Raw genomic sequence first — 15218 nt, forward strand, 5'->3', positions numbered from 1 at the left:
AAATCCCAGAAGGGACATTGTTGCACTCACAAAACCAGACAATAGGTGACACGTGGTCAAAATGTCGCGTTGTCGTTGTGATTAATTTCACGCTTAATGCTTCGTGTTGTGAGGGCGATAACTCCACAATGGCCGTTCAAATTAAGACATCTTCCCGAGGCAAGGGAGTTAACTGACCATAACAGTCCAGTTTCGACCCTTACCGAACTAGGCTGGAATCGTTGAGTTCCCTCGGGAAGAAGGTCCAAAGATTCCATAGACGACCATGTGGTGATATTTATGAGAATGAGGTTTACTGGTTATTCAAATGCACTGAACAACAAAAGTTACTGTGACATTGAATAAGATTTACCAAATCTGAACAAGTTTCGGTTTGCAACAGATAAAAGACTCCTGTAAGTGTTCAAATGGTTCAATTTGCCATTCTGAAAATTCGTGATTTCATTTAAAAAAAACAATGAACATGCCAAAATGTCAATTCACAAATCAATAGCGTGTGTGTCCACCTCTGGTTGCGATGCAAGCAACACATCTTCGTCTCATGGAATGGACCAGGCGTCGCACAAAGTCCTGCTGGATATCTGTCCATATCTGTTGGAGCATGTTTCGAAGTTCCTGGAGTGTCTGTGGAACACGTTGTTGACGTCGAAGGCGCCGATCCATCTCATCCCACATGTGCTCAATTGGTGAGAGATCAGGAGAGCGAGCCGGCCAGGGGGTGATATTCACATTGTTTTGTTTAAGAGAATCCTGAACAAGTCGAGCAATATGCGGCCGGGCGTTGTCATGTTGAAAGGTAATGCCTGGGCCATGACGACGCAAAAACGGTAGAACAACAGTTTAAAGTTAAAATCTCGATAGCATTCGTTGGAATACACAAACGTTTAGTTATATTTGGTTAATAGTATGTATGTATGGGTGGTTAACGCCACATTCAGTACTGTTCCAGCTACATGACGATGCCCTTTGATTAGTCGAGTTTGGACCAGACAAACAAGTGATTGATATCATGAACAATCAAGGCCGTCAGGGTACACTGACAAGTTTTAAGCCAAGCCATCAAGCCACCAAGCCTGAGATCCGTGAAGATTTGGGGTAGAATATACAGGTGGAGTCAAATTAAAAACTTCGCATTTTCAAAAGTAATCCCATATATGATATACAACGGACAAATGTATCAGAGAAGGTAATTTTTAAATCATAAATGTCCAAAGAAGGATTTTAATTAACGGTGGTAACCATAATTTGTTCCAAGCACCTACGGTATTCGGTAATAACATCAACAGTTTAAATCATAAGTCCCAAGCACGAAAATCTGATTGCACACAAGTTCAGAAGCATGTATGGCCACCATGTGCGTTGACAGCTGCCACACAACGCCTCCGCATGGACCTTGTGATGCTTATGAACACATAATTGGAAAGACGACGGTTCTGGAGAGTGCGCAGACTTCTGCCAAGAGCATCCCAGACGTGTTCGATGGGATTGAGGTCGGGAGACCTTGACGGCCAGTCCATGACGTTGACTCCCGCATTCTGAAGGAAATTCCTTGTCAAAATTGCTGTGTAGGGTCTGGCATTGTCGTGTTGGAAGATCAAACCGGGTCCATGTGCTGCCATAAAAGGCAGAAGTTCTGGTGCCAGTACCTGGTCGCGGTAAGCAGCAGCGTTGAGGTTGCCACGGATGACAAGAAGCCTGGAACGGGCATTGCCACAGAAAGCACCCCACACCATGACACTTCCTCCTCGAAATCTGTCAACTTCCTGTACACAACACTGGGCGTAACGTTCATGGCGGCGCCTCCACACCCTCGCCCTACCATCAGCAAATCGAAGATTAAATCGGGATTCATCACTGAAGACGACTTGATTCCAATTCCTCTGAGTCCACCGTAAGTGTCGCTGTGCCCACAATTGACGTTGACGTCTATGTAATTGAGAATCGGCCGTCGTGCTTGAAGGTGAGCAGTTCTCAGACGGTTTCGAACAGTTTGCGCACTCAGTCTACCCCTAAACAGTTCATTTCTGGTTGATGTAGCCGTCAAAAATCGGTTACGGAGGTGACGTAAGACGATCTGACGATCCTCTGCATGTGACGTCACACGTGGTCGGCCTGGCCGAGGGTGATCAGCGGTGGTACCCGTTTGCTGTAGACGCGTCTGTAAATTATAAACAGTCCGTCGACTACAACCCATCGTCCTTGCGACTTCAGCTACGGACGTTCCCGTCTGCAACATGCCGATGGCACGTTCACGTTGCACATTTGAAAGGCGTGGCATGACAAATGGCCGTAAAGACTTTTGTTTTGTTGTGTTTTTCTATTTTTGTTAATGACTGCTAACAACTATGGCTGAAAACACGTGCGGTATTATGGCCAAGTGACCAGTTGCACGTGAAAAAACACTTTTGCCACTATAGTGCTGTGCACATGATTTTGATCGATTCACCTGCACAAAAACGTGTGTTATCTGAAGACAATACGTGGCCGTTACTGTTTAAATACACAATTAGGGCTCACAATGATAACTCGTCAAAATGTTAAAATTTTAGGATTGTGAAGTTTTTAATTTGGTTCAGTAAAGATCTTAAGCAACCCATGCTTGCCGTAAAAGGTGACTATGCTTGTCGTAAGAGGTAACTAACGGGATCGGGTGGTCAGGCTTGCTGACCTGGTTGATGCATGTCATCGTATCCCAGTTGCGTGGATCGATGCTCATGATGTCAATCACAGGATTGTCTGGTGCAGATTCGATTATTAATATAGCTGGAATATTGCTTATTGCGGCGTTAAACAACAAACAAATACCAAACCTGACCATTAAGTCGCCTCGTACAACCATAGGTTGCTGGTGTATAGACAATTCTAAATACAATAATAAGCTGGAAGAAAAACACCACCAAGTACACAGTAATGATACATAGCGTTGCCACATTCACGAAGGAACAGCATTACCGGTACATGACGTCTTCAGACGTTCCAAGGGATTTCTTATCGCGTTCCAAAACGTCACAGTGACCCTACCCAAACGCCATTACTGTCAATAACTAACCCGCAAGTAATCGCTTCCGGTCCTGCGCAAATACTTTCAAATCAATCACAGCAACCGATGGCTGGCTACAGACCTTCGGCAATGTAATTTTCCGTTCAGAAACCAATCAAGCTGTCAAAACGTCGCAATCATATGAAAAATTGCACTTTATCAAATCGGTCTGTATCTTTTCCGACTGGCAATCACAATACAAGCCTCTTAGTCGGCTGAATGTGTCAGTGTACGGGGTCTGTCAAGGTCCCATGTTAGCGCCAGGGTAACCTTCGGCTCACTCGTCAGCCAATCAGTACCTTCAACTCATCAACTTATCTTGAACTGTTTGTTTCTGAGGGAATAAGGATTTGTGTAGAAGTCGTTTCAAGTTAGTGAATGTCGGTGTTAGCTTGGAAACAAATGATCAAAACGGTATAAACAGTTTGAATTTGATCATACCATAAAGAAAATTCATTTTACTGCTATTGTGTGTGTAAATATCAATGAGTTTGTCCGTTGAGACGGATCGGTGTCCACAAGAACAAATACTTGTTTTATTTTTGATCAACGACTCGTGGTGAAAACAAGCTATAAACAATATCATACTACTCAACTTTTCATAGGAGAAACCTCTAACCAGTTTCCGGGGCGGTGGGTGGAGTAGCCTCACAGTTAAAGCATCGCTTCATCGTCATCAGATCGCTTAGTGAAACGGGACCCTTGACGTTATGGGATATTGCTAAAGAGCTGTGTAGTACATTAACTATATATATTGGTATACCATCCAGATATTATCATGGCAGTATTTTGAAGGGCACCAATGCCACTGTAACATCATCTACGTAAAAGCATTGACTATGCTATAATTGTTAATATATTTTAATAAATTATTATCCCAAACGCAGTTCTTTTCTTTTCTGAAACACAACACGGACTCGTCTCCTATATATCGACCATACAGATTAAAGGAGTGTATCAAATGTTGTCCTCCTAACCTTTACCGTTTGAAAAGAGTCGGTTTAGTCCAGTAACTAGGCCCGGGCACTGTCATTTGACGGTTTAAAATAGAGCTTGGCATGCTATACGGGTAGATATATATAACATTTCACGACAATGCTTTTCGTTATGTTAAGTTAATATTATTGGTTTCTTTTCGGAGTTTTCGGTATACTGGCACAAGACATTTTTCTTTGAGGTAACTAATAGATTAACAAGATGCTGCATTGAAACAGAATTGTCACATGCATGACATCCTCACTGCATGTTTCCTACTACAAGTAAACAATTATACATCCAACTCATCTTCAACATCAGACTGGTTGTTCAACTGACAATAAGGACAAATTATCTAAAAGTAGAAAGTATTCGTATATCTTCCAGTCTCTTTCGCTAGAATCTAAAACATCTAAATCTTGCCACCCTGTATGTTAAATATATTGGACATATAAATACAACAAAAACATTTTGAAGTGACTTAAACAGCTTATAATGCATACCTTTAGACGATATAAATTTGCCACTGGACCACCATTTGATAGGCAACACCACAAGCGCGTATATTAAACATCGCCGATTCCTCACCTGTTCAGAAGGCCGAACATTAATCAATTTTTCACAGTTTAATGTGTGAAAACAAACACATAATTTAAATAGTTGATTTGTGGGATCGATCCAGCATTAACACGACGGCCTGTAAATAATCGAGTCTCAAACCAGATAAACCAGTGACTGATATTATGAGCAGCGTCCACCCATGGCGTCGGGGTTCGAAGGTGTGCCATCAATCAACACAGCCTGACCACACGTTATTTGTTTAACCTTTGTACTACCTATGTACATGTGCCTTATTGTTTGTCAGAATGTTAATATTTGTCAAATTTAGACACAAATTCATTTCTTATAGCCTGAGACGTCCCTTCCGATATGTTGTACAGTCATGTTACTCTATTTACAGGTTACTTGTCAGGTGACAGCTGCTCTGGCCAATGTTCTATGCATCAGCTCTGTGTGGTCCGTCATCGGAATTGCTTTGGACCGGTATTTAGCAATAACGTATTGCCTCCGGTACTCAACCTGGTCGCCAAAGAAATATGGAGGTGGAATCATGCTCTTCATTTGGATTATCTCCCTTGTTTTAGGACTCTCACCTTTATTATCATGGGGAGGCGTGGAGATTCAAAACGTCATTTTTACGTGTGTGACAACATGGACGGGTCATATCAGCTATGCAATAACTGTTCTCTTGGTGTGCTATATTAGTCCATTAGCTGTCATGAGTTTTAGCTATTGGAGGATAATAACAGTAGCCCGAAAACACGCCAGGCGAATCGGTGACGTCACAGCCCATGCTGATGGGACCCGACGTCACGTCAGCACGACGGGAGCCGTGGCAGCAGGAGCAATGTTCTCTGTCAGGCGTCTATCAATGTTGAGTTTCCCTGGTAACGTGAAATCGGACTTCAATAGTTGTTATGACAACGACTTCAACAGCGGTACCTCAGTGACGAGCAATACGTTGCCAATAAGACGCAACATCCGGGCAACATTACGTCTGCTTGGATTAACACTGATTTTTGTCACCTGTTGGTTTCCATATAGTTTACTTCGGATGTACAATTCTATATATGGCGACAGTAACTATCCATACGTTGTGTCTATAGCGCTTTGTCTTGCTTTAACAAACAGTGCGATAAATCCAATTGTTTATGCTATTTGTAGCAAACACTTCCGGTATGCGTCCAAACGGTTAATTCGTTGTAAAAAATCAACTGTCGTTGAGGTTAATAGGCACAACAACCATGATTTTGCGTCGTCTTACACAAGCTTCCTCCGGAATTTGCGGACACCAGCATTGGAGGGACATGACCATGCGCACGCCTCTCCGCCTCGTACACCAGAAACTTCCAGTTCTGTCATCGATTCCCGACCATCATCTGCGTTTTCGGATTCTGTTTCCAGACGGCAATTGCTTGCCGTGCCAAGACACAGCATTGGTGATACTACTGGGTTCTTACTGCCCAATGCCGTTTCTAATAATGACACTGACAGCTTGAGCAGAGGAACGGAGAGTACTAGAGGAGAACCAGGGATATCCAAACGCAGCAGTGTTTGTACTATAGCAGAGTATTTGTATGACAAACAAAATACCGCGAATATTGAGATAAGGCTAGAATTAGTTATTTAACAACTGCGTACGATATATTTGTGAAATCCTTATAGAAACATGTTGTTTTGCTCATACTTTAATTATATTTTCGGGTAAATAACTTGCAGTATTTAAAAAGTTTAATATTTATAATCATTTTAAAACGTCGCAATAGCGTATGTTGAAAAACATTTTAACCAAAAGTTTGTCCGTTCAATATTAGTGACATGTTTTGATTGTATGTTGTTTAACGCCATACTTTGCAAAAGTCCAGCTACATCATGGCGGCCTATAATTGATCGAATCTGGACCAGACAAACCAGTGATTGATATTATAAGCAACGTCCTAATCCAATCAAAGATTCGCCGAGCATGAACTGTCGATCAATTTATTTGCCTGTTGCGACGAGCGCGTGCTGCTAGAGATATTCTAGCGAGGAGTTCCGGCCGGGAGGTGCAAGTCGTGCAAGGCCGAGAAATATTATGTTATGTGACGATCGCGTCATTTAAAGTGAAACCAAAAGTCCATACACAAAATACTTTGTCTTGTCCTAATAGCTTCAAGCTTTTGTTTATATTTTGTTTGATGCCTACAGTATTTGTCCACATTGTGAAGTGCTTGACTCAACCTTTTGTCTGTAATTTCATGATTTGTATGTATGGAATTATCTGTATACCTGATACCCAGCCAAAGACGTTTTGCAATTAGTTATGGTTTGTTAATAAGAATTAATAAAATACTTGTTTATCGCTACGTAACGTGTGGTGTCTATTCCTTGAGAGGTCATAGTTGGCACAATGTTTGAAGACGCTGCTGTTTAAATGTTTTGGTTGCTATTAACATTTTTTGGTTAACATTTAACGTCACATCGGCATTGAACAATGGCAAATGATCCAAGTGGATTATAACAGTAATCCTGTATAAACAGTCAAAACAAACTCAAGGATCAGATATCACTATGAAGACATCGGATTGGTTGAAAGGCCCATGTACTCAGGTCATTAATTCATATTAATGAATGAAATCATTAATGGGTTAATGGACAGTACCATTCTACACAACAGGGGTGTAGAAGTAACCATTTGTATTTAGTGAAGGCCATATGAGGTGTAGGCTATATAAGGTGTAGGCCATATGAGGTGTAGGCGATATAAGGTGTAGGCCAGATGAGGGCAAGCCGTGACGGGAGAGCCTAATGTGATCATAGCAAATAATAGACATTTACCACCGTGGTGAAATCTTGGAGTCGAACCTACGACTAGCGGATCCTGACATGGCTAAAAGACACACGTATGCACAGCGACGTGTTGAAACGGTTAAGCAATTTGAGATAATTTAAGTGGTATTTTTTGTATTATTCGTATTATTGTTTAACACCGCACTAACGCAAGATGACGGCGGTCTGTCAATGATCGAACTGGCCCGTTAAGGTCCGGGGTAGAGTAGGTCTTCAGCAACCCATACTTGCCGTAAAAGGCGACTATTCTTGTAGTAAGAGACGAATAACGGGATCGGGTGGTCAGGCTCGCTGACTTGGTTGATGCATGTCATCGTATCCCAATTGCGTGGATCGATGCGCATGATGTCAATCACTGGATTGTCTGGTCCAGACTCGATTATTTACGGACCGCCGTCATATAGCTGGAATACTGCTGAGTGCGGCGGTAAACAACAAACAAACAACAATCGAAAATGGACCAGATAAGCCAGTGATTGACATCATGCGCATCGACCTAAGCAACTGGGATACGATGACATGCACCAACCAAGTCAGCTAACGTTAGTGATGGAAACATGTTTCCTGGAATGTTTCCTGTTGTTGGGCAACAACCAAACCCGACCCCCTCACATACTTTGTCCCATGAAATTGAACAGAGCCATAATCCGATAAGGGGCGGTCGGGTAGCCTAGTGGTTAAAGCGTTCGCTTGTCACGCCGAAGACCCGGGTTCGATTCCCGACATGGGTACAATGTGTGAAGCCCATTTCTGGTGTCCCCCGCCGTGATATTGCTGGAATATTGCTAAAAGCGGCGTAAAACCATACTCACTCACTCATAATCCGATAAGAAGCGACAAATCTAAAAACAGCATATTTTACATTTATTAGCTAGTATACACAATTGGAGATTCCTTCCGTTAAAGCAAATACGATCATACATCACGTGTATATTCCTTAAATACAAACGACTTCCTGTCCATTCCTTCTTCTATGGGTATTTCAACCCTGGGGAAGAAGTATTGCCTTGGCTCCAACGCCGTGATGCAACTTGACAGTGTTTAATATCTGTCGTTTGTTTATAGAGCCAAATGCCACAGATCCAGACATTCCCACAACAAATTGGGTACCCTTTGAAACAGCAAGGGACGTACATCGCTTCCTCAGACTGAATTTGTAACAACTTCCGGTGACTTTCCACACATACACATTTCGTTTGTTACACATGACAAACATTTGCGATACATGAGAAAAACCTAAGTAACAGTGATGCTTTTTGATTTGTGTTTTCCATGATCTACTGTATTGTATCAACCCTTTTACAGAATATTTAAAAACCATCAGATTCCCAGACTTAACCAAAAACAACTTTTTTGAGTTCTTATCAACAGTCATAGAAGTCACGTCACTTTGAACCCGTATATGAGCCTTAGAACGGTGAAGGTGCTTTCCTGTTGTCCGCAGTGTCTTCAGAAATTAATTTGTTTTCGATTTCTCTACGAGAAAGACAAGATTTGATTCCATGTCCATTGCTATTGACAACATGTGAGTATTTCCTATTCTTCTCGGTCTAAAAACACCTGTCTTTTGTAACTTGAGAATATACAATCGAGATGCTTTTGACCCTTTGGTGAACCCCACAACGTAAAGTTTGCACTGGTGGATCTCGAAGTCATGTACATAGACGGGGAGTTGATACCTTAATACAGTTATTCTTTTAGCTCCAAATTTGAATGGAGTGTTGGTTCTTATAACAGACACATGCTGAGTTTTATTTAAGTCCTCACAGATTGTGAATGTCCTGTGTTTCCACCGTATTGCTTGAGTAAATGGACACTTTTTCGAGCGATTCTTGCGTTGTTTTTTTGTTGTTGACCTGGTTCCATTGTTTTTACTATGATCCGTGGTGATGAAAGTTGAATTAAACACAGACCTGTGCTGATGCTTCCGTCTGCAACTGATGCAAGGGCCTGTCGTTGATGTGTTTCTATTTGAATCCTTTACAGAAGCGTGATTTGTGTGAGAGTCACTTTCCCTCCTTTTCTTCCCCGGTTGACGCTTCTTTACGTTCCTGTGACTACCTTTAATACGTTTCCGTCTGCGTCTGATCCAAGGGCCTGTCGTTGTTGTGTTTCTATTTCTGTGAGCGTCACTTTCCCTCCTTTTCTCCCCCAATTGACTCTTCTTCACATTCATACGAACTTTTCTATGTCCAGTCACTTCCCCAAATTTGTGACGTTTTGTGATCCCACCCTGTTTCTTTGATTCTTGACTTCTGTGGTCATGTTTTGGCTGTCCTATTTCTTTGACTCTTCGACAAAATGTTCTTCCATTCTGGCCGTCTGTCATGCTGAACGTGAAACATTGAGTCTGAGCCTTACACTGAGAAGGTAGACATCTGCACTGCATCTCCCACACGTCATGAAGATTCGTCTCTATTTCAGAAGCGTATACACATCCAGCGATCCTGAAGAAACATATCAAGAGATATATATTTATTATTATGGGAATGTCTCCGAACGTCAAGTTTCCTTCAATCCTGCGCTCTTTTTACCGTCAACTGGCCGAATCATTTATCACCTTCTTGCAATAAATGATTGCAACACTAAATATTTTATGACTGTAACTGGTTCGCACGGAAGCGCGTTAGTGCCACATTTTAAACAAATACCATCAACGTGGATGATACTTTCAACTGCGTAGACCATACTTAAATCAACGTACATGATACTTGCATCTACGTTGATGGTACCTTCATCTACGTAGACCATTATTTCATCTACGTAGAAACTTATATCTAAGCATATGATATTATAATTTACGTAGAAGGAAGTACCATCCACTATCGAATAATATTACTGTCAGAGCAACGATACTCACGATTTAAATAGCATCTACGGAGATGAAAGTGTGAGAAGCATCATCTACGTAGATGTAAGAATGGTCTACTTGGATGTAAATATCATCTACGTAGATGTAAGTATACTATACGTGCATGTAAGTATCATCGTCGTAGATGTAAGTATTGTCTACGTAGATGTAAGTATGGTTTATGTAGATGTATCATCTACATGGATGTAAGTATACTATACGTACATGTAAGTATCATCTTCGTAGATGTAAGTATTGTCTACGTAGATGTAAGTATGGTCTATGTAGATGTATCATCTACGTGGATGTAAGTATACTATACGTACATGTAAGTATCATCTTCGTAGATGTAAGTATCGTCTACGTAGATGTAAGTATGGTCTATGTAGATGTATCATCTACGTGGATGTAAGTATACTATACGTGCATGTAGGTATCATCTTCGTAGATGTAAGTATGGTCTACGTAGATGTAAGTATGGTCTATGTAGATGTAAGTATACTATACGTACATATAATTATTATCTTCGTAGATATGAGTATGGTCTACGTAGATGTAAGTATACTATACGTACATATAATTATCGTCTTAGTAGATGTGAATATGGTCTACATAGTTATACGTATGGTCGACGTAGAGGTAAGTATAGTCTCCGTTGGTGTAAGTATCATCTACGTGGATGTAAGTATCCTCTACGTAGATGTTATCATCATCTTCGTAGATGTGAGTATGGTCTACATACTTATACGTATGGTCGACCGAGAGGTAAGCATAGTCTCCTTTGTTGTAAGTATCATCTACGTGGATGTAAGTATACAATACGTACATGTAATTATTATCTTCGTAGATATGAGTATGGTCTACATAGTTATACGTATGGTTGACGTAGAGGTAAGTATAGTCTCCGCTGGTGTAAGTACCATCTACGTGGATGTAAGTATCATCTACGCAGATGTAAGTATGGTCTACGCAGATGTAAATATGATCTACGTAGAGGTATGTGGCCCTAATTCGTTTCCATAGGTCCATATCAAGTTTCAGATTAACCTTGAATAGAGACGTGTTTCAAGTCTCGTTATTAAAACATAGAGAAGACAGTATAACACAAATATCAAAATAACATTTCTAGGTGAAAATGTCACGATACTAACACGCACCATCACTTGGAATGTATAGTGACCATTGGAAATAAGTAACGTTCTTAGAGCTCTTCATAAACGGGGTGATAATGCAGTCATGCGTTAGTTTGGTTTTTGTGGTATGTAATTTAGAAATATATCAAAGATAATTTTATACGAAATTCCTAAGGGGCGTATGTATGTATGTACGTATGTAGGATGTTTCCAGATAGACACTGGTGTTGATTGTCTAGAATGGAAGTTTTAACAAATGATTCTAAACGAACTTAAAGATAGGTGGTTCTTGTTTTCACGGATATTGGTAATGAGATTGTTAGTTTCTAAGTATAAAGTTTTTCAGATATTTATCATCTGTTCCATGGTTTCGCAAACGCGCCTGGTCGGTGCAATTGTTCGATAATTTGAAGGATCAGCATGATATCGTCCAGGTTTAGGTACTAGAATATTGATTAATCATTATTAATGTTAATTGCCTGCATTAATTTTATTTGCACCGTCCAATGATATTTAATTTTGGTCAAACATTTGTGAATGCCATGAAGTATTCAAATCTACAAAGTTGCCATGTTGACCTTACTTGCCCTTGAACAGAAGTTCATGAATCATTTACTGTAGAATGTTCTTTGTCAAACTGACATGATATCTATGATGATTTATTGATATTTCAATTGTTTGGTTGTTATCAATACGTAATAAAAGACAACACAGGGTCGTATGGTCATGAACAGATTGGTTGGTAGAATATAAACATTATGATAGCTCTTAAGGAATATTCACAATTCTCTATCCTTTCATCAGTCAAACACATCTGTGGATCATTGTACGGAAGATTTGGATGATGTGGACTCCACAAAGTTTAACACTTATTATGTTCGGCCGGGTGTCTGGCGAAATTAGAATGGAAGCATGAAAACGACACCAATGGAATTACTATGTACGTCCTGACAAGTTAAAACTTTCAGATAGATTGCTCATGTTTCAGGTATCTTCAAACAATCAACTGCCATAGTTATGCTGACACCAACAAGTACTCCGTGGCTACTCCACAATGTGCTGATACCAACAAGTACTCCATGGCTACTCCACAGTGTGCTGACACCAACAAACACTCCATGGCTACTCCGGAGTATGCTGACACCAACAAGCACTCCGTGGCTACTCCACAATGTGCTGACACCAACAAGCACTCCATGGCTACTCCACAGAGTGCTGACACCAACAAGTACTCCATGGCTACTCCACAGAGTGCTGACACCAACAAGTACTCCATGGCTACTCCACAGAGTGCTGACACCAACAAGCACTCCGTGGCTACTCCAAAATGTGCTGACACCAACAAGCACTCCGTGGCTACTCCACAGAGTGCTGACACCAACAAGTACTCCATGGCTACTCCACAATGTGCTGACACCAACAAGCACTCCGTGGCTACTCCAAAATGTGCTGACACCAACAAGCACTCCGTGGCTACTCCACAGAGTGCTGACACCAACAAGTACTCCATGGCTACTCCACAATGTGCTGACACCAACAAGCACTCCATGGCTACTCCACAATGTGCTGACACCAACAAGTACTCCATGGCTACTCCACAATGTGCTGACACCAACAAGTACTCCATGGCTACTCCACAATGTGCTGATACCAACAAGCACTCCATGGCTACTCCACAGTGTGCTGACACCAACAAACACTCCATGGCTACTCCGGAGTATGCTGACACCAACAAGCACTCCATGGCTACTCCACAATGTGCTGACATCAACAAGCACTCCATGGCTACTCCACAATGTGCTGACACCAACAAGCACTCCGTGGCTACTCCACAATGTGCTGACACCAACAAGCACTCCATGGCTACTCCACAATGTGCTGACACCAACAAGTACTCCATGGCTACTCCACAATGTGCTGACACCAACAAGTACTCCATGGCTACTCCACAATGTGCTGATACCAACAAGTACTCCATGGCTACTCCACAATGTGCTGACACCAACAAGTACTCCATGGCTACTCCACAATGTGCTGATACCAACAAGCACTCCATGGCTACTCCACAGTGTGCTGACACCAACAAACACTCCATGGCTACTCCGGAGTATGCTGACACCAACAAGCACTCCATGGCTACTCCACAATGTGCTGACATCAACAAGCACTCCATGGCTACTCCACAATGTGCTGACACCAACAAGCACTCCGTGGCTACTCCACAATGTGCTGACACCAACAAGCACTCCATGGCTACTCCACAGTGTGCTGACACCAACAAGTACTCCATGGCTACTCCACAATGTGCTGACACCAACAAGTACTCCATGGCTACTCCACAATGTGCTGATACCAACAAGCACTCCATGGCTACTCCACAGTGTGCTGACACCAACAAACACTCCATGGCTACTCCGGAGTATGCTGACACCAACAAGCACTCCATGGCTACTCCACAATGTGCTGACATCAACAAGCACTCCATGGCTACTCCACAATGTGCTGACACCAACAAGCACTCCGTGGCTACTCCACAATGTGCTGACACCAACAAGCACTCCATGGCTACTCCACAGTGTGCTGACACCAACAAGTACTCCATGGCTACTCCACAATGTGCTGACACCAACAAGCACTCCATGGCTACTCCACAATGTGCTGACACCAACAAGCACTCCGTGGCTACTCCACAGAGTGCTGACACCAACAAGTACTCCATGGCTACTCCACAGAGTGCTGACACCAACAAGTACTCCATGGCTACTCCACAGAGTGCTGACACCAACAAGTACTCCATGGCTACTCCACAGAGTGCTGACACCAACAAGCACTCCGTGGCTACTCCACAATGTGCTGACACCAACAAGTACTCCATGGCTACTCCACAATGTGCTGACACCAACAAGCACTCCATGGCTACTCCACAATGTGCTGACACCAACAAGTACTCCGTGGCTACTCTACAGTGTGCTGACACCAACAAGTACTCCATGGCTACTCCACAATGTGCTGACACCAACAAGCACTCCATGGCTACTCCACAGAGTGCTGACATCAACAAGTACTCCATGGCTACTCCACAATGTGCTGACACCAACAAGCACTCCGTGGCTACTCCACAATGTGCTGACACCAACAAGCACTCCATGGCTACTCCACAATGTGCTGACACCAACAAGCACTCCATGGCTACTCCACAATGTGCTGACACCAACAAGTACTCCATGACTACTCCACAATGTGCTTACACCAACAAGTACTCCATGGCTACTCCACAGTGTGCTGACACCAACAAGCACTCCGTGGCTACTCCACAATGTGCTGACACCAACAAGCACTCCATGGCCACTCCACAATGTAATGTTCTCCTTGCAGGTACTACACAGAGAAATTGTATTTGCCTAACATGACGGAGAACGCTTGATAGTTGTGGATACTACTCAAAAGACATATACACGAATATCCAATTTGTCCATATGATTGGACGGTGGATACTGTAGGGTGCAGCGTGTATGTTCACACACGAAGGGTGTTGGTTGGTTTGTTGTTTAACGCCGCACTCAGCAACATTCCAGCTAAATGACGCCGGTCTGTAAATAATCGAGTCTAAACTAAACATCCAGTGATTGACATCATGAGCATCGAATCCACGCAATTGGGATACGATGATATGTATCAACCAAGTCAGCGAGCATGACGACCCGATCCCGTTAGTTGCCTCTTATGACAAGCATAGAGTTGATAAGAAACACGTCGGGCCTCGAACTTCTCACTTGTTCTTATATGGGTACAGCCAGCCTTCTAGAAACTGCCCCAGCAGGGGTGCCCT

The 15218-nt window shown here is 42.4% G+C and overlaps 2 protein-coding genes across 2 annotated transcripts; both read left to right on the forward strand.

Annotated features, from left to right (window-relative positions):
* Positions 1 to 4958: 4958 nt before the first annotated feature.
* On the forward strand, positions 4959 to 6865 carry LOC125376099 (histamine H2 receptor-like). Its single transcript, XM_048387713.1, has one exon. It carries the CDS (start codon positions 4959 to 4961, stop codon positions 6204 to 6206), a length of 1248 nt encoding a protein of 415 aa, XP_048243670.1. The 3' UTR covers positions 6207 to 6865.
* Positions 6866 to 12468: 5603 nt separating this feature from the next.
* LOC125376100 lies at positions 12469 to 14799 on the forward strand. The gene has a single exon (XM_048387714.1). It carries the CDS (start codon positions 12469 to 12471, stop codon positions 14797 to 14799), a length of 2331 nt encoding a protein of 776 aa, XP_048243671.1.
* Positions 14800 to 15218: the final 419 nt, after the last annotated feature.

This window comes from Haliotis rufescens, unplaced genomic scaffold, assembly GCF_023055435.1.
Source record: "Haliotis rufescens isolate VD_foot unplaced genomic scaffold, xgHalRufe1.0.p SCAF_7, whole genome shotgun sequence".
NCBI classification, from domain to species: Eukaryota; Metazoa; Mollusca; class Gastropoda; order Lepetellida; family Haliotidae; genus Haliotis; species Haliotis rufescens.